Raw genomic sequence first — 20,257 nt, forward strand, 5'->3', positions numbered from 1 at the left:
TAGTGACTAGGCAGGTGTGGCCATTCAAACTGTAACTTTCAATTAGACAATTTGGAATAAAATTTAAAAATCAGTTCTTCAATTACACTTCTTATATTTCATGAGCTCAATAACCCATGTGGCTCAGGGCAACCATACAGAACCACATAAAACAGTTTCATCTTTGCAAAGAGTTCTAACTCTCCTAGATGATCACAGGGGCAGCAGGTCTTTTGGGTGAGTTTGGATGGCTCCTCCCTCACTTCCTGTCTCCTCCTGCCTCCTCCTTTTAATAGCTTTGCATCACCTCCTGGTTCAGCCTTGTCTTCAAAGTAAGAGAAGGAGCAGACCCCAGATTTTCTAGGTAAGGGAAGAGGTGTGTTTGTGGGGGTGAGAGGGAAGGAGGGAAATGTGTGATTTGATGGACGGGGACTCCTCCCCTGGATCTGTATCTTAAACCTCCTTGCAAACTTGCTCTCAGAATATATTTCTCATTGGGTTTCTGTTTGCTGTTTTTGATGATTTTAGGCTGCAATCTGTTTTGAAGGCTGAGCCCTACAAATTGATGCCTCTTTCCATGGTGATGGCTCAGAGGATACTTGTACAAACAAATGATTCCTCTCACCATTCATAGAATTTATAAGAAAACTTGAAGTTTTCAGGGTTAGCATTGACCAAGCAGACAGAATTCATTCTGTGGGAAGCTGGTGTTGAGAAGAGCTCGAGGAGATGTAAGAGGCACAGCTCAGCACTTCCCCTGTTGCAAAACCAGCACGCAGAGCAGGACCAGTGAGTCTGTTACCCAGTTAACTCTCTGCTCAGAGCTGCCCCTTTGGACCTGCCTCCTCAGGGACAGTCTCTTCCTGGGCCTCACCCCGAGTTGGGGAAGAGAAACTTTTAGAAGACAGGAGGAGGGAGATGCCAGCCCATGTTACTGTCTACCATTCAGGAGAAGCAGGGGACCCACTGATGCTTGTTCCTTAAACAGTAGGAGGAGAATTCAGCCATCCAGTGTCAGTGTGTAGACAAGGTCAGTCCTCTGGTTTAATATCTGAACTAGGATAAACAGAACAGCATTAAAGAATGCTGAAGCAGAGTCCACAGACTGGACAGCAGACTTTAAGAAATAACCCAAACCTTGTGTGTTCCTATTTCTGGTATCTTACTCCTTCTCCTAACACCCACAACCAACATCAACTTTATGAACAAAGCTTATTCTTTAAAATTTGGTAATTTCAGTTCCCAGTTTAACAGAAGCTGTTTCCTACTCTTATTCCTAATCGACTTTCAAAAGAAAGTGTTTCAAATTTGTATTTGATGCATTCCTACCAGATGACTCTATCTTTAGCAAATAGCATTTTCAGCCTGTTCTAGTTAAAATCTGCTCTGCTAAGAATTCTTCAAATGGCTTTCTCCATTGCCCAACCTTAGTAGGTAGTGATAAAAGAAAGCATCTAAAATGTAATGTAATGTTTCAAGAGCAATGTGGTTTTAATAAGTAAAAGATAAGTTTTTTCACAGCCAGATGCAAGCGAGATATAAAGCTCAATCACAGAGGAGGCAAGAAACAGTGGGGTATTTTTTAATCAATTAATTCATTAAACAAATAGTTTTTGAGATCCATGCTTTATCCAATACTGTGCTTTTTCCTTGGGAATAAGGGGGTATGCAAGACACAGACAGTTCACCATCACAAAGCTAGCAGTCTACAAGGAGACAGTAAAAAAAATCAAACCACTTCCTATCATAGTATGTATTCTATAGAAACTCTGGGGTGTAGTTAGAACAAACTTCAGACCAAACCTGTCTTGTTGGTTGATGATGTGGGTGGAGAGGCCCCCTCTGGAGAAATAACAAAACACTGAGGCCTCAGGGCTGAGCATAAACCAGTTGGCCATTGGGTGGGGGTGGGAGTACTCCAGGGAGGGGGAGGTGCTCCTCAAAGATCTAAGAGCTGGGGGGAGCTTAGGGGATATAGGGGACACTGAGGAGGCCAGTATGATTAAAGCTTTTTGAGAGAGAGAGAGAGAAATTGATCGTGCAAGGCCTTTGGGATCATTCCAAGGGCTTTCAACTATTTGAAAAATAAAAACAAAACAATCCATTAGAAAATCTAAATGAGAAAAAAACAAATATCAAAAAGACATCTGACAATGTATAGAGAGAGTAACATGGAAATATACATTACCATATATAAAATAGATAGCCAATGGGAATTTGCTGTATGACTCAGGGACCTCAAACCGGGGCTCAGTAACAACCTAGAGGGGCAGGATGTGGAGGGAGGTGGGAGGGATGTTCAAGTGGGAGCGAACATGGTAAACCTATGACTGATTCATGTTGATGTTTGGTAGAAACCAACACAATGCTGTAAAGCAATTATCCTTTGATTATAAATTTTAAAAAGGCCTCTGACTATTGAGTAGAGGAGGGATTGAAGATACAGTATCATTTGGGAGCCTACTACATTGCAATCAAATGATAGGTTGGATTCACATGGAGATGGGGAGAAATGGATACTTTTTCATTTGGGGAACAAAAATCTATAGTATTTGGTGATGGACTGTGAGTAAGTGAGGAAAGAAGTGTTTTAGAGATGACCCCAAGATTCTGCATGAGCCATTTTGTGATGCCACTTACTAAAATTTGAACCAGGCTAGGGATGGAAGTCAGGGTTTCATTTTGTCCAAATCGGTTGGAGATGCCCACAAAATTGCCAAATGGAGAATTTGTCTGGGATAGAAAAGGTTGTAACACTGGGAAGGGTCCAGGCTGCAGACTACATATAAATGGCATTCAGAGCAATAATTGAATAGAGGCGGGAAGGGCACCCAGAACCAGTGCCAAGAAGCACCTGAAGCACTAACATCTGTGTAAAGAAAAATGACAGTCTGAAAATGAGACTGAAAGCAGAATTAAGAAGTGTTGAGAAATAGAGGAGAGATCGAGCAGCAAGTTTATGAAGAAAGTATTGTTTACAGGAGGTCAATGTTTCTGGTTTGTTCTGCATTTCCCTGACATAACATAGTTCTGTCTCTCTATTCCCAGGAATCCAAACCACAATGGCAGCCCAGTACCTCAGAGAACCCAGGACCAGCCATGGTGAGAGGCTGCTTGGGGAGGGCAGCCAGGCTTGGTGGGGAGGGCTGGGACTCTCCTGCCCTGTCATCCAGCCAACCTGTACAAGAGTGAAACATCTTCAACCACATTTCTCATTTTCCCCTCATTTGCTCTGCTTCTCTCACTCTCTCCACCTTCTATCCATCCTCCTTGTGATGTAGCTTAACAGCGAGCAGGAGGAGAGTTCCAATGCCCTGACTGTTCCCAGGCTTGATGAGGTTTCTTACTTGCTACTTCCTGCCATGTGGGCACATGGATCAGGGGCTGTGGCCTCCCAGGTGGTTTCTCTGCCCCTCTCTTCAGCCCGAGAGGACTGGGAAGGAGGAGCGTGGGGGTGATCAATGCCTCATTCAGGCCCCTAATTTCCCTGCTCCCAGTGGCCTCACTCTAAGAAACACACTCAACAGACTGATCACTCCGTTTCTCATATAACCCTCCCTCTACCCATTTATCCTAGGAATAGATTCTATCATTTGAGCTTTTGCTGGTTCAGCAAATCACCCTGTAATTTAGGAACCTAAAACAGCAACCATTTAGTTGGCTCTTAATTTTGAGGGTCACTTCCACCTCCTGCGAAGAGTTGACTCATTGGAAAAGACTCTGATGCTGGGAGGGATTGGGGGCAGGAGGAGAAGGGGCCGACAGAGGATGAGATGGCTGGATGGCATCACCGACTCGATGGACGTGAGTGTGAGTGAACTCCAAGACTTGGTGATGGACAGGGAGGCCTGGCGTGCTGCGATTCATGGGGTTGCAAAGAATCGAACACGACTGAGCGACTGAACTGAACTGAACTGGGCTGTGCTTGGGTCTGGACCAACCTGGCTAATCTCAGCCAGATTGACTCATGTGTGGGTGCTCAGCTGGTGGTTCAGGATGCAACACAATATCTTGGATAGCCTCACAGACATGGCTGGTGGTCAGCAAGCTCTGGGTCGGCCAGGCAGACAGGGATAACAGGGCCTTGTGCCCTCACCAAGTAGGCTAGTCCAGGGCAGGTGTAGGGTTCCAAAAATCAGAAAGAGAAGGCAAAGCACAATGTGTCAGTGCTTTTGGATTCTCTGCTTAACCATGTTTTCATGATCCTATGATCCAAAGCAAGTCACAAGGCCTAGTCAGACTGAAGGGTTGGAGAAACAGACTCAGCATCCTGATGAGAGGAGCTGAGAATCCTCTCATCCACTCAAGAGGCCTGAGTGCAGAGATGGACTCCTTCGTGGCTATGGCTGCCAACTTCAGAGGTTGCCATCCATTCATTATCAGCATTGGCCAATGGTTGTAGTGTTGGCACTGGCCTTGGTGCCTTTTCACTGCCAGGCCATGAATTTCCTACACCCTCTCTCTAAGGCCAACCAATGCCCTGGGATCTCCTTAGGTTGGAGTTTCTATTGTGAGGCTAACTATTAAGAATACTCTGAATTCTTTTTTTTTTTAAGTTTTATTTTATTTTTAAACTTTACAAATTATATCCAGTGTTTGCAGCAAAATTCTTTTATACATTTTTTCTGAAATAGATAAAAAGGGATTAGCCAGCAAACCCTATCTAGTGTTTGGAGATTTACAGATTTTGTGGACATCACAGGAGGGGTTTCTGCAAATTTCTGGTTCTGTTTGATTGATAATTTGGGGAAAATTTTATTTTATTTTTAAGGGAGCACAAACATTGTCTTTAGTTTTTCCAAATATGGGAGAAATGAATTAACTACAGATTTTGTGGACATCCTGAACCCTCCTCCTCCTCCCTCCCCATACCATTTCTGGTTCTGTTTGATTGATATTTTTTAAAGATTAGCCCATCTCACAGAATAGACTGAAAGGGACAATGTGGAAGTGGAGACACCTGTTAGGAGACTGCTGAGGCAGGGGTGGTGATGGAATCTGGACTGGAATGATGATCTTCAAAGCAGAGACAGGTGAACAGATTTGGAGCCAAGAGAACATCTGATGGATTGGGTCTGGAAGGTAGGGGAAAGAGGGGAGTCAAGGGTGACTCCTAGGTTTCTAGTCTGAGGGCCTGGGTGAATGGTGATACCTCTGAAAATAACCTGGAGTTGGTAACAGTGTCTATGATGTTGTATGTGGGATAATGTAGGCATTGTCTCAAAGCAGAAATGGGTAAATATAACATAGGATTCCTCATGCAGGAATCAGACCCTTAAGTTCAAGGGCCGCCTGGCAAGGTCTGCCTTCTTGGAAAAACAGGCTTTCACATGTGACTGTCAATTGCCTTCCCTCTGGTCCTGGGTCTATGCCTGACAAATCCAGGGGCTTTGACTTTATAGACACATTGCAGAGATATGCAGAGACTTGCTAAATACAAACACAGAAAGAGCTGGTAGATGATTTAGTGTTTAAATTCAGATTTCAATTGCTGTGCTCTACTGCTCTGATATTAACTTTCAACTTTCCTAGGAAGTCAAATATGCATAATCAGTTTTGTGTTATCTCCTATCTTATGAAGAACAGCTACTGGTAGCAACTCAGAGTCCTCTTCTTAATCACATTGTTTCCTCCTCTATGAGCTGTTTGTTTCCACAAGGTCAGAGTAAGAAGCTGAAAGGGATCCTGAAAAATACCTCTGTTATTGTTGTTCAGTTGCTAAGTCATGCCCATGGATTGCAGCTTGCCAGGTTCCTCTGTCTTCTACTCTCTCCTGGAGTTTGCTCAAATTCATGTCCATTGATTTGATGATGCTGTCTAGCCATTTTATCCTCTGCCACCCGCTTCTCCTTTTGCCTTCAAACTTTCCTGGCATCAGAATCTTTTCCAGTGAGTCTGCTCTTTGCATCAGGTGGCCAAAGTTTTGGAACTTCAGCTTCAGCATCAGTCCTTCCAATGAAGATTCAGGGTTGAATATTTATTCAGTGGGCGGGAGCCTTGCAGGGGAGACATTTGAAGTTCATTCTAACACTGGGTCTTCTGTTTCCTAATGTTCCAGGGCTTGCAAACTCTGGAGATTCCCAGCTGAGACTTGTCTTAGTGGGTAAGACTGGGGCAGGAAAAAGCGCAACAGGAAACAGCATCCTCAGAGAGAAAGTGTTTCCGTCTAGCTTTTCGGCTGTATCCATCACCAAGCACTGTAAGAAAGGAAGCACCACCTGGAAGGGGAGAGAAGTTGTCATCGTGGACACACCTGGCCTCTTTGACACGGAGGTCCCAGACGCTGAGACTCTCAAGGAGATTACCCGCTGCATGGTGCTGACTTCCCCGGGGCCTCACGCTCTGCTCCTGGTCATCCCACTGGGCCGTTACACGCTGGAAGACCAGAAAGCCACAGAGAAGATCCTGACAATGTTTGGAGAGAGAGCTAGGGAACACATGATTCTCTTATTCACCCGGAAAGATGACTTAGAAGGCATGGATTTCCATGATTACTTAAAGCAAGATCCTACAGCCATCCAAGAGCTGATTCGCAAGTTTAGAGATCGCTACTGTGTTTTCAACAACAAGGCCACAGGAGCTGAGCAGGAGAACCAGAGGGAGCAGCTGCTGGCCCTGGTCCAGGATGTGGTGGACAAGTGCAATGGTCGATACTACACGAATAGCCTGTATCAGAAGACCGAGGAGGAGATTCAGAAACAAATCCAAGTGTTACAAGAATATTACAGAGCAGAGCTCGAGAGAGTGAAAGCTCAGATAAAACAGGAGTTCAAAGAGGAAATCAGAAAGCTGAAGGATGAACTAGAACAGCAAAAGCAGAAGGTGGAAATGGAAAGGCAATTGGCAGAAACGGAGGCTCACTGGGTTTCAAGGCAGCAAACAGCCAGAGATGATGTTTTGAGTCAGAAAAAGATATTTGAAATCATCTATACCTTGTTACAGGTTGCTTCCTTTGTCTTCCCTCTGTTTAAGGATTAAACCTCATGAAAATCTTTCTATATTTCCTGCATATTTTGGGGTGGTCCTGCCCCACATAACTCAGAGCATTCTCCTTTTTCTCTGAGACTCTCAGGGCTAAGGAGAGTAAGTTCACTATTGATAATTGGTATATGTTTGATTGATTTAACAGGAAAGGGATAAATTCTCAACTTGTGAAACTCCAAAGCAGAAAGTATTGATGCTCCTTAATTTGTGAATTCTTTCTCAGAGACACCAAAACAGGGAATGCAGGAGACCAAAGAAGATGACCCCGATCTTTCTTTCTTTATCCCTAGAAAAGATTTCTCTGCTAGATTCTTTCTAGATTGGTGGGTGATCTTCCCTTACAGCTTTTTCTCACTTATTTTGTCTTTAGACAGCATTGATCATCTTACCCTTATAGTTTATTAGAAAGATCAATTCTTTCCATTAGTTAAACTTACAGAAGGAGATACTGATAGAAATCTTTCTAGATGAATGAAAATTTGTTCACTTATAATTTTACTGAAGGCCTCAAATTGTTCCTTATCAACTAACCATTATGAACAAAGAGTTCTCCAGCAAATAGATCTTTCAGAACTTAACTACCTGAAATGCCAAATGTCCCAAAAGATATTCAACAGATAAGGAATAATGCTTGGTGTGTTCAGATATATCTGTAGGAAGTCTTTGACCAACAAACAGTTTGCTGAATAACCAGTTCTCTCCTTTTCCTGTGAAAATAACAGCTGCCCCATGCAGATGAATTGTTTGCTTATTGTTATTTTAATAAAACTTTTCTGTTCTCTCATATTTGTGCAAATTGAAAAATTTTTTTTTTCTTGAAAAGCACCACTATTCCTTCTAAGAACACAGGGATGAATTTCAGTTTTTTTTTAAAGTTCAAGATGATTTTGGTGTAGACTTGGTCCACCCTCCAGACATCTCCCCTCCCCTTTCCCCCAACCCTGGAAGATTTGAGCCACATTCTCAACCCTCTGTCAGTCAAAGTCTACATTCTCCTTGGATTCATCCATTATGTTGGTAGAAATTATGTGTAACCGAGGTTTCTGAGACCTTTGTGGCTTTCCTGCTGCAGAAATTCTTTTAAATCTATGGATAAAATAGAGACATCCCTGTCCCTTTTCTCCTCTTCCACTGGGTCCTCTTCACCTAGTAATTGTAGGCTTTCCCCAAGCACATTTCCATGTTCTTCCAATATGGTCTGGAAGGTCACACGTGATCTATGCCAACTCTCCTTGCTTGGTCATCTTAAAATCATCTTCTCCATGCCCTAACCCATTCTGTCCAAAAGAGGACATAATGCCTTGCACTGACTTCCCCCAAACACACAGGACTGTACCCTTAACACAGCTGCTATCTATCTATAGCTGACTCACTTTGCTGTACAGTAGAAACTAACATACTATTGGAAAGAAACTATTGCTGTTGTTGTTCAGTCACTAAAGTGAAGTTAAGTCGCTCAGTCATGTCCGACTCTTTGTGACCCCATGGACTGTAGCCTACCACGCTCGTCTGTCCATGGGATTTTCCAGGCAAGAGTACTGGAGTGGGTCACCATGTCTTTCTCCAAAGGATCTTCTTGACCCAGGGATTGAACCCAGGTCTCTCCTATTGTAGGCAGACACTTTACTGTCTGTGCCACCGGGGAAGTTAGCAAAGGCTCAAGGATATGAGAAGCACCTGGCAAAGAAGCACAGGACTCCAGCAGAGGCGATCACTCTGAGTGGACAGATTCCGTTTCACCCTGCAGAATGTGGGAGGACTTGGTCTCTATGGTTTTCATCATCGGCATCTCAATCAAAGTTGTTAGGTGTGACACTGAGGAAACCAGAAGGGAAAGAGACACGTGTACCCCAATGTTCATCCCAGCACTGTTTATAATAGCCAGGACATGGAAGCAACCTAGATGCCCATCAGCAGATGAATGGATAAGAAAGCTGTGGTACATATACACAATGGAGTATTACTCAGCCATTAAAAAGAATACATTTGAATCAGTTCTAATGAGATGGATGAAACTGGAACCTATTATACAGAGTGAAGTAAGCCAGAAAGAAAAACACCAGTACAGTATACTAACACATATATATGGAATTTAGAAAGATGGTAACAATAACCCTGTGTACGAGACAGCAAAAGAGACACTGATGTATAGATCAGTCTTATGGACTCTGTGGGAGAGGGGGAGGGTGGGGAGATTTGGGAGAATAGCATTGAAACATGTGTAATATGTATGAAACGAGTCGCCAGTCCAGGTTCGATGCACGGTACTGGATGCTTGGGGCTGGTGCACTGGGACGACCCAGAGGGAGGGTAGGGGAGGGAGGAGGAAGGTGGGTTCAGGATGGGGAACGCGGGTATACCTGTGGCGGATTCATTTCGATATTTGGCAAAACTAATACAATATTGTAAAGTATAAAAATAAAATAAAATTTTAAAAAAAAAAAAAAAAAAAAGATAAAGATTAAAATTCCAGACTTACAAAACATAGGCGATCCATATTAAAGAGAGAGAGAGTTGTAAACAATCACTTTTACCGTATGGTTCACAGGAAGGAAGAGGGTACTTATCTCCGTATAGAAAATCTAATGAAGGAAATGCCTGGATTCCTCAGCCCCAGGAGATGCTTGAGTATTTAGGAATTAAAAAGGAACAGAGAATTTATGACAGATCCAAAACAGCACACAGGAAGCCTCCTGTTAAATGCTTCCTGAAAACTAATTACCTTATTTTCCTGACAGTTTCAAAGCATTTGTGGGGAGGGGAGTAGAGGAGGAACCTCTTATTTCACTAAATAAAAGGCAAAACTGTAAGAAGAAAAAAAAAAAAAAAGTTGTTAGGTGTGAATTTAACATGCTATTGTATTACAACTTTATTGTATTACAATAAATACAATATTGTATTACAATAAATACAATATTGTATTATTAGTAATGTAATATTATAATGTAAATTATAAGAAATTGTTAATTAATAAGGTAATATTGTATTTATCATATTAAAACTTGTATTGTATTATAACACAAGCAAATATTTAACCAAAGAACCACATATACCCCTCAAAGAAAATTAAATTCAGGCTTAAGATGAAAAAAAAAAAAACAAGCTAGCTGCAGTGGTAATTTTCAGTATAAATACATTTCAATTATTCTTGCATCCCAGGTTAATGCTGTAGATGAGACAAAGAAAATTGTTCTGCTATTTATTTCCCATCTTATTACTTTAATAATTTCATCAAAATAACGTGAACATGGGTACATGAATACTTGTTCTGTTATAAGAATGTGCAGTTTAAATGTCCCTGAGACACATCCAAGAATCGATTGAAATCTATTCAATGTAATTATTCGCCATACTTTGGCACTCACTTTCTTTGAGATTGGAATGAAAACTGAACTTTCCCAATCCTGTGGCGATTGCTGAGTTTTCCAGATTTGCTGGCACACTGAGTGCAGCACGTTAACAGTATCATTTTTCAGAATTTTAAAGAATTCGGCTAGAATTCTGTCACCTCCACCAGCTTTACTAATTAACAAGGACTTGGCTCCCTTCCCTGATACTTAAGGAATGTGACTTTAAAAAAAAAATATGCATGATATCATATCAGATCAGTCCCTCAGTCGTGTCCGACTCTTTGCGACCTCATGAATCGCAGCACGCCAGGCCTCCCTGTCCATCACCAACTCCCAGAGTTCACTGAGACTCACGTCCATCGAGTCAGTGATGCCATCTCATCCTCTGTCATCCTCTTCTCCTCCTGCCCCCAATCCCTCCCAGCATCAGAGTCTTTTCCAATGAGTCAACTCTTCGCATGACGTGGCCAAAGTACTGGAGTTTCAGCTTTAGCATCATTGCTTCCAAAGAAATCCCAGGGCTGATCTCCTTCAGAATGGACTGGCTGGATCTCCTTGCAGTCCAAGGGACTCTCAAGAGTCTTCTCCAACACCACACTTCAAAAGCATCAATTCTTCGGCACTCAGCCTTCACAGTCCAACTCTCACATCCATGCATGACCACAGGAAAAACCATAGCCTTGACTAGGCAAACCTTTGTTGGCAAAGTAATGTCTCTGCTTTTCAATATGCTATCTAGGTTGGTCACAACTTTCCTTCCAAGGAGTAAGCATCTTTTAATTTCAAGGCTGCAGTCACCATCTGTAGTGATTTTGGAGCCCAGAAAAATAAAGTCTGACACTGTTTCCACTGTTTCCCCATCTATTTCCCATGAAGTGATGGGACCAGATGCCATGATCTTCATTTTCTGAATGTTGAGCTTTAAGCCAACTTTTTCACTCTCCACTTTCACTTTCATCAAGAAGCTGTTGAGTTCCTCTTCACTTTCTGCCATAAGGGTGGTATCATCTGCATATCTGAGGTTATTGATATTTCTCCCAGCAATCTTGATTCCAGCTTGTGTTTCTTCCAGTCCAGCATTTCTCATGATGTACATTGTATAGAAGTTAAATAAACAGGGTGACAATATACAGCCTTGACATACTCCTTTTCCTATTGGAACCAGTCTGTTGTTCCATGTCCAGTTCTAACTGTTGCTTCCTGACCTGCATACAAATTTCTCAAGAGGCAGATCAGGTGGTCTGGTATTCTCATCTCTTTCAGAATTTTCCACAGTTGATTGTGATCCACACAGTCAAAGGCTTTGGCATAGTCAATAAAGCAGAAACAGATGTTTTTCTGGAACTTTCTTGCTTTTTCTATGATCCAGCAGATGTTGGCAGTTTGATCTCTGGCTCCTCTGCCTTTTCTAAAACCAGCTTGAACATCAGGAAGTTCACGGTTCACATATTGCTGTAGCCTGGCTTGGAGAATTTTGAGCATTACTTTACTAGCGTGTGAGATGAGTGCAATTGTGCAGTAGTTTGAGCATTCTTTGGAATTGCCTTTCTTTGGGATTGGAATGAAAACTGCCCTTTTCCAGTCCTGTGGCCACTGCTGAGTTTTCCAAATTTGCTGGCATATTGAGTGCAGCACTTTCACAGCATCATCTTTCAGGATTTGGAATAGTTCAACTGGAATTCCATCACCTCCACTAGCTTTGTTCGTAGTGATGCTTTCTAAGGCCCACTTGACTTCACATTCCAGGATGTCTGGCTCTAGGTCAGTGATCACACTATTGTGATTATCTGGGTCGTGAAGATCTTTTTTGTACAATTCTTCTGTGTATGCTTGCCATCTCTTCTTAATATCTTCTGCTTCTGTTAGGTCCATACCATTTCTGTCCTTTATCGAGCCCATCTTTACATGAAATATTCCCTTGGTATCTCTGATTTTCTTGAAGAGATCCCTAGTCTTTCCCATTCTGTTGTTTTCCTCTATTTCTTTGCATTGATTGCTGAGGAAGGCTTTCTTATCTCTTCCTGCTATTCTTTGGAACTCTGCATTCAGATGCTTATATCTTTCCTTTTCTCCTTTGCTTTTTGCTTCTCTTCTTTTCACAGCTAATTGTAAGGCCTCCCCAGACAGCCATTTTGCTTTTTTGCATTTCTTTTCCATGGGAATGGTCTTGATCCCTGTCTCCTGTACAATGTCACAAACTTCATTCCGTAGTTCATCAGGCACTCTATCTATCAGGTCTAGGCCCTTAAATCTATTTCTCACTTCCACTGTATAATCATAAGGGATTTGATTTAGGTCATACCTGAATGGTCTAGTGGTTTTCCATACTTTCTTCAATTTAAGTCTGAATTTGGCAATAAGGAGTTCATGATCTGAGCCACAGTCAGCTCCTGGTCTTGTTTTTGCTGACTGTATAGAGCTTCTCCATCTTTGGCTGCAAAGAATATAATCAATCTGATTTCTGTGTTGACCATCTGGTGATGTCCATGTATAAAGTCTTCTCTTGTGTTGTTGGAAGAGGGTGTTTGTTATGACCAGTGCATTTTCTTGGCAAAACTCTATTAGTCTTTGCCCTGCTTCATTCCATATTCCAAGGTCAAATTTGCCTGTTACTCCAGGTGTTTCTTGACTTCCTACTTATGCATTCCAGTCCCCTATAATGAAAAGGACATCCTTTTTGGGTGTTAGTTCTAAAAGGTCTTGTAGGTCTTCATAGAACCATTCAACTTCAGCTTATTCAGCATTACTGGTTGGGCCATAGACTTGGATTACTGTGATATTGAATGGTTTGCCTTGGAAACTAACAGAGATTATTCTGTCGTTTTGAGATTGCATCCAAGTACTGCATTTCGGACTCTTTTGTTATACACATATATTATAAATACATAATAATATTTACAATTTTCCATGCTGGGTTTACAAAAAGCAGAGGAATCGGATATCAAATTGCCAACATCCATTGGATCACAGAGAAAGCAAGAGAATTCAGGAAAAACATCTAATTCTGCTTCATTGTCTATGGTAAAGCCTTTGACTGTGTGGATCACAACAAACTGTGATCTTCAAGAGATGGGAATACCAGACATCCTCACCTGTCTCCTGAGAAATCTGTTTGCAGGTCAAGAAGCAGCAGTTAGAACCTTGCATGTAATAACAGACTGGCTCAAAACTGGGAAACGAGTATGACAAGGCTGTATATTGTCACCCTGTTTACTTAACTTATATGCAGAGAACATCATGAGAAGTGCTGGGCTGGATGAAGCACAAGCTGGAATCAAGACTGCCAAGAAAATATCAATCACCTCAGATATGCAGATGATGCCACCCTTATGCCAGAAATCAAAGAGGAACTAAAGAACCTCTTGATGAGGGTAAAAGAGGAGAGTGAAAAAGCTGGCTTGAAACTCAACATTCAAAAAACAAAGATCATGGCATCTGGTTCCATCACCTCATCACAAGCAGAAAGGGAAAAAGTAGAAACAGTGACAGATTTTTTTCCCTTGGGCTCCAAAATTACTGTGGATGATGACTGCAGCCATGAAATTAGAAGATGCTTGCTCCATGGAAGGAAAAGTATGACAAATCTAGACAGTGTATTAAACAGCAAAGATATCACTTTGCCAACAAAGGTCTATATAGAGAAACCTATGAGTTTTCCAGTAGTCATGTATGGATGTGACAGTTGGACTATAAAGAAGGCTGATCACTGAAGAATTGATGCTTTTGAGCTGTGGTGTTGGAGAAGACTCTTGAGAGACCCTTGGACTACAGAGATCACATCAGTCAAACCTAAAGGAAAACAGCCTGAATATTCTTTGGAAGGGCTGATGCTGAAGCTGAAGGTCCAATACTTTGGCTACCTGTTGCGAAGAACTGACTCATTAGAAAAGACCCTGATGCTGGGAAAGATTGAAGGCAGGAGGAGAAGGGAACAACAAAGGATGAGATGGTTGCATGGCATCACTAACTCAATGGACATGAGTTTGAGCAAGCTCCAGGAGAAGGTGAAGGACAGGGAAGCCTGGCATGTTGCAGTCCATGGGGTGGCAAAGTGTCAGACATGACTGAACAACTATACACACACACAGACACACACACGCACATATACACATATGTGCTTAGTAGCTCAGTCATGTCCAACTCTTTGGGACCCCATGGACTGTAGCCCACCACGCTCCTCTGTCCATGAGGATTATCCAGGCAAGAACACTGATGTGGGTGACCATACCCCTCTCCAATATACACAAATACACATATATCTATATCTATATATATATAGATATGTATATGTATATTATTAATGCTGCAGAAGAGTCTCCCTATCTGGTGTCTGGCTTTTTTTTTTTCACCAATTTAGGCTTTTTTTTTTATTTTACCAATTTCCTGATGCTGTGTAGTAAGTCATTTCCAGACAATAAAAAAGGCATTCAGCCTGGTCAGTTCAGTTCAGTTGCTCACTTGTGTCCAACTCTTTGCTATCACATGGACTGCAGCATATCAGGCTTCCCTGTCCATCACCAACCTCTGAACTTTGCTCAAACTCATGTCCATCAAGTCAGTGATGCCATCCAACCATCTCATCCTCTGTTGTCATCTTCTCCTCCTGCCTTCAATCTTTCCCTGCAACAGGGTCTTTTCCAATGAGTCAGTTCTTCACATCAGGTAGCCAAAACATTGGAGTTTCAGCTTCAGCTTCAGGCCTTCCAATGAATATTCAGGACTGATTTCCTATAGGATGGACTGGTTGGATCTCCTTGCAGTCAAGGAGACTCTCGATAGTCTTCTCCAACACCGTAGTTCAAAAACATCAATTCTTCAGCACTCAGCTTTCTTTACAGTCCAAATCTCACATCCATATATGACTACTGGAAAAACCAAAGCTTTCACTAGATGAACCTTTGTCGGCAAAGTAATGTCTCTGCTTTCTAATATGCTGTCCAGGGTGATCCTAGCTTTTCTTCCAAGGAGCAAGCATCTTTTAATTTCATGGCTGTAGTCACCATCTGCAGTGATTTTGGAGCCCCAAAATAAAGTCTGTCACTGTTTCCATTGTTTCCCCATCTATTTGCCATGAAGTGATAGGACTGGATACCATGATCTTAGTTATCTGAATGTTAAGTTTTAGGCCAACTTTTTCACTCTCCTCTTTCACTTTCATCAAGAGGCTCTTTAGTTCTTCTTCACTTTCTGCCATAAGGGTGGTGTCATCTGCTATCTGAGGTTGTTGATATTTCTCCCAGCAATCTTGACTCCAGCTGTGCTTCATACAGCCCAGCATTTCTCATGATGTACATTGTATAGAAGTTAAATAAGCAGGGTAATAAGATACAGCCTTGAGGTACTCCTTTTCCTATTTGGAACCAGTCTGTTGTTCCATGTCCAGTTCTAACTGTTGCTTCCTGACCGGCATACAGGTTTCTAAAGAGGCAGGTCAGGTGGTCTGGTATTGCGATTTCTTGAAGTATTTCCCACAGTTTGTTGTGATCCACACAATCCAAGGCTTTGGTGTAGTCAATAGGATAGAAGTACATGTTTTTCTGGAACCCTCTTGCTTTTTTGATGGTCCGATGGATGTTGGCAATTTGATGTCTTCTTCCTCTGCCTTTTCTAAAACCAGCTTGAACATCTGGAAGTTCACAGTTCACATACCTTTGAAGCCTTGCTTGGAGGATTTTGAGCATTACTTTACTAGCATGTGAGATGAGTGCAATTATGCAGTAGTTTGAACATTCTTTGGCATTGCCTCTCTTTGGGATTGGGATGAAAATTGACCTTTTCCAGTCCTGTGGCCAATGCTGAGTTTTCCAAATTTGCTGGCATATTGAGTGCAGCACTTTCAAAGCATCATCTTTTAGGATTTGAAATAGCTCAACTGGAATCCCATCACTTCCAAAGCAAAAACACCCAACTGTGGATGTGACTGGTGATGGAAGTAAAGTCCAATGCTGTAAAGAGCAATATTGCATAGGAACCTGGAATGTTAAGTCCATGAATCAAGGCAAATTAGAAGTGGTCAAACAGGAGATGGCAAGAGTGAACATTGACATTTTAGGAATTGGTGAACTAAAATGGACTAGAATTGATGAATTTAACTCATGGGACCATTATATCTACTACCGTGGGCAAGAATTCCTTAGAAGAAATGGAATAGCCATCATTGCCGGGAGAAAGCGTGAGGACCTCTGCCCATGGCAAAGGTCATGAGGAAGGAGGCTCAACATACGCAAAGGCGGGATCGAGCCTCAGGAGTCCCCCTGGAAATTCTCGAGCATCTACCCCCATAACCAGAGTCTGCCTACTTTACTACTGTGTGCTCTCACCTACACCTCTGACTTTACGGGGCGGTGTCCCCCACCACCTCTTTTGGAGAAGGAGTTAACTTAGAGCTCTAGTTAATAATAATTCCGGGGTGTGACAGGAGTGTTTTAACCTACAAACTCCTCTGAAGGTTCTCTAGCCTGCCTGACAGGCTTATCCAGCCACATGTGATTGCTCACAGCCTCCCAACCATGAGAGGCATGAGATGCTTTAAACCTTCTAAAACCAGGTTCTTTAGAGATGTTAGAAAACTCTTAGTATAAGTATAGTGGGCTGATTAGAAATTGTATTGGTGAAGGGTTTTTCATTTGTTGAGCCAATGTTTACTGCTAAGTCTCCACATCCCCTGCCCTTATACACATTAATGAATATATAGAAGAAATAAGTATTAACCTTTGATATTAATCACTTTAGACCTTAGGCTAAGCAAATTCTTTCCTTAATTAAAACCCACTACACCCTCACCCTATAGGAATGTAACTTTATCTGGTACCTTCGGAAGGTGGTGTCTGTTTTAAGAATAATCACCCCTGGAGAAATAAGTGTTCTGGTTGACTGACCGCTGTCACAAGGAGAGGGTCATAAATTGTCAGCAGGCCCCCTGGCCAGAAGATGATGTAACACCCCTAAGACCTCTGTATACATTTGTATGAAGCACCTGACTTTAATAAAAGTCAGGACTGCTGACCCTGCGTGACTTTTGTATAACATCTCAGTGTATGAAAACGGACCCTGGAAAAATAAAAAATGGGATCAGTTCCTCGAAAGGCTGGTCTCCTCATGTCATTCTTTCTCTCAATCTCTGGCTGGGTTTCCATCTGGAGCGTGGAGGCCCACCAAGCTTACTAATTTTGCCTGGGCTTCTAAGATCTGACCAGGGAGGCCTTAGTGTCTCCTCTCCTTTGGGAGAATGGGAGGATGCCTGCAGCCTACGTAGGTGATGTAAATTCCTTGCCTTGGAATTTTACTAGCTTTCCACGTAAACCAAGTTATTCAGCCTCTTTTCTCCACTGAATTTTGCTGCTGACCTATCCTTATTCTATTACTCTTTATATCTCTAATTAATATTTAATTAAAGCTATCGTATCCTGATCACCGAAGCCGTCTCCCCTTCAAATTTCCCTGGAGCCACCAGGGCTGGACCCCGGCACATCATAGTCAAAAAAAGAGTCCAAAACGCAGTACTTGGATGCAGTCTCAAAAATGACAGCATGATCTCTGTTTGTTTCCTTAGCAAACCATTCAATATCACAGTAATCCAAGTCTATGCCCCAACCAGTAATGCTGAAGAAGCTGAAGTTGAAGGGTTCTATGAAGACCTACAAGACCTTCTAGAATTAACACCCAAAAAAGATGTCTTTTTCATTATAGGGGACTAGAATGCAAAAGCAGGAAGTCAAAAGATACCTGGAGTAACAGGCAAATTTGGCCTTGGAGTACAGAATGAAGCAGGTCAAAGCCTAACAGAGTTTTTCCAAGAGTACACACTGGTCATAGCAAACACCCTCTTCCAACAACACAAGAGAAGATTCTACACATGGACATCACCAAATGGTCAATACTGAAATTGGATTTATTATATTCTTTGCAGCCAATGATGGAGAAGCTGAGATGGAGAAGCAAGACAGACAGCTGACTGTGGCTCAGATCCTGAACTTCTTATTGCCAAATTCAGGCTTAAATTGAAGAAAGTAGGGGGAACCACTAGACCATTCAGGCAGGTAAATTAGTTCTTTAAGTCCTAGGGTGTGAGTTAGTAGAACAAGAACTGTAGAACTGGAAGCTCTCTAGAGAAGATGTTGTCCAACCCCCTATTTTGCAGTTCAAGTGACACAGGCTTAAAGCAGTCGTGACTTGCACAAGCACGGTTGGTTCTGCCACTCTTACTGTAACTTCTGGCAAGTCCTTAACCACGTCTGGATTTCTGCTCCCTCCTCTGTAAAATGAACTGGTGATCATCACAGCTAACAACTTCCAGGTGCTTCCTGTGTGCCCAACACTGTCCTGAGTACTTTAAGCACATCTTCTAATTCTCCCAACTTTCCAGAAATTATTTATGATTGATTACCTTCTATTACAGAGGGAAATATCAAAACACAGAAAGCTTAAATAATTTGCCCGAGATAAGACAATTAGAAAATTTTGCAAAGCTGATCTAGTAACCCAGGAAGAACTGCCTCCCAAATCCTCAAATTCCAATTCTTAGATTTCTTCTAAGAAAACCGGTTCTGCTCTTGAGCATCATGGGGAAGAGGAGCCCATGTGACATATCCTGAGAGCAGTATTGCCCATTGCCTCCCAGGGTAGAAGGCAGACAGATTAATACTATGCATTGTGATTAGTACAATAGAAGAATGAAGCTTATTTCCTTCTCTCAAGAGTTTTAGAAATTTGTGCCTGCTCATCTATTTATTGACATTGATTGGTTGTTTGCACTGGCTGGTAGGTTTTATACTAGACACTGAGAATCTAGAGATAAGGAAAACAAAGTCCATTTTGAGTTTGACTTCATTCACTTAGCATAATGATTTGGGGAATCATTCAAGTTGTATGTGCCAAGAGCTTGTTCTCCTTTATTGCTGCATAGTGTTCCATCTTACGGATGTATCCCAGCTTCTCACTTCTCCTTCACTTATGATGCAGAAGGTGCCATGGTCTGGGCACAGGTTGGACAAGAATTTTCAGACATGAGACAGAATGAGAGGGAAATAAAGTTTATTAGAGTGGGAGACGCTGTTAGAACAGTGGGCCAGCTCAAGGGAGAACTGATGTTAAACAGGGGTCCTTAGTCTGCTTTTATACCCAGAGTGCAAGGGGTGGGATAGGGGTTTTGCGGGTCATTTGCTGACTGGGTGAGTCACGTATACTAGATGGGGGGAAAGAGTAAGGCAAATGCCTTCTCCCTATGGGGTAGGAGGGGAGACAGGTTATACTGCTCAGGAGGACCTGAAATCTATTAATAGTTGCAACATGGGAGAAGGAAGGATGATAAGGGTCTGGTTTTTCTGTTCCTGCATTCCAAGACCCACCTTGGTTTTACCTGCTCTGTTGTCCTTGGGTCACCACAGAAGGCTCAGCTTCTCTGTCCACCAATGCTGAGTCAAATCTTGGAGACAGAGTTTTGGGTAGAAAAGGAGAGTTTCATTGCTTTGCCAAGCAAAAGGGGACACAGTGGGCTCATGCCCTCAAAGTCCTCTATCCCCACTTGGGGAAGACAGTGAGAAGTTTTATTGTCCAAAGAGGGCATGATCAGCTCTTGGACAATCTTCTGATGGGTTGGTGGTGGTGAAGCAAGAGTCAGCATCATCGTCCTTCTGGTCCAACTGGTCTAGGGTCTACACGCTGTGGGGAGCATACCATGGTTAATCATTAACTTCTGCCACCAGGAGGGGTTTCAGTATCTGTAAACAAGTGCAAAGGCTTATTGTGTGTATCCTTTGATGGGGAAGCAAGACCTTACCCCAATGCTCCTCTTGACTATTTCTCTGGTTTCCCAATTCCTTCCTTCCCTAGTTGACAACTGTTTGAATCTGCCCACTGGAGCTCAAGGAAGGTCATGGAGGCTGAGTGAAGGCTGTTTCCTGTGATCAGAGAAAGAGGGGACACAAAGGCCTTGGGCCCAGGAG

The 20,257-nt window shown here is 42.4% G+C and overlaps 1 protein-coding gene across 1 annotated transcript; it reads left to right on the forward strand.

Annotated features, from left to right (window-relative positions):
• Window positions 1-247: 247 nt before the first annotated feature.
• GIMAP4 (GTPase, IMAP family member 4) lies at window positions 248-7,747 on the forward strand. The gene is made up of 3 exons (XM_070368874.1): window positions 248-343; window positions 3,028-3,081; window positions 6,038-7,747. The coding sequence occupies exons 2-3, from the start codon at window positions 3,042-3,044 to the stop codon at window positions 6,955-6,957; spliced, it is 960 nt and encodes a 319-aa protein (XP_070224975.1). The 5' UTR covers window positions 248-343; window positions 3,028-3,041; the 3' UTR covers window positions 6,958-7,747.
• The last annotated feature ends 12,510 nt before the right edge of the window (window positions 7,748-20,257 follow it).

Source organism: Bos mutus, chromosome 4 (assembly GCF_027580195.1).
Source record: "Bos mutus isolate GX-2022 chromosome 4, NWIPB_WYAK_1.1, whole genome shotgun sequence".
NCBI classification, from domain to species: Eukaryota; Metazoa; Chordata; class Mammalia; order Artiodactyla; family Bovidae; genus Bos; species Bos mutus.

Bases quoted from the DNA above. Each gene is read 5' to 3' on its own strand.
- GIMAP4 (XM_070368874.1), top strand. From the start codon at position 3,042: ATGGCAGCCCAGTACCTCAGAGAACCCAGGACCAGCCATG. The intron at 3,082-6,037 runs GTGAGAGGCTGC...CTAATGTTCCAG, and splicing joins AGAACCCAGGACCAGCCATG to GGCTTGCAAACTCTGGAGAT.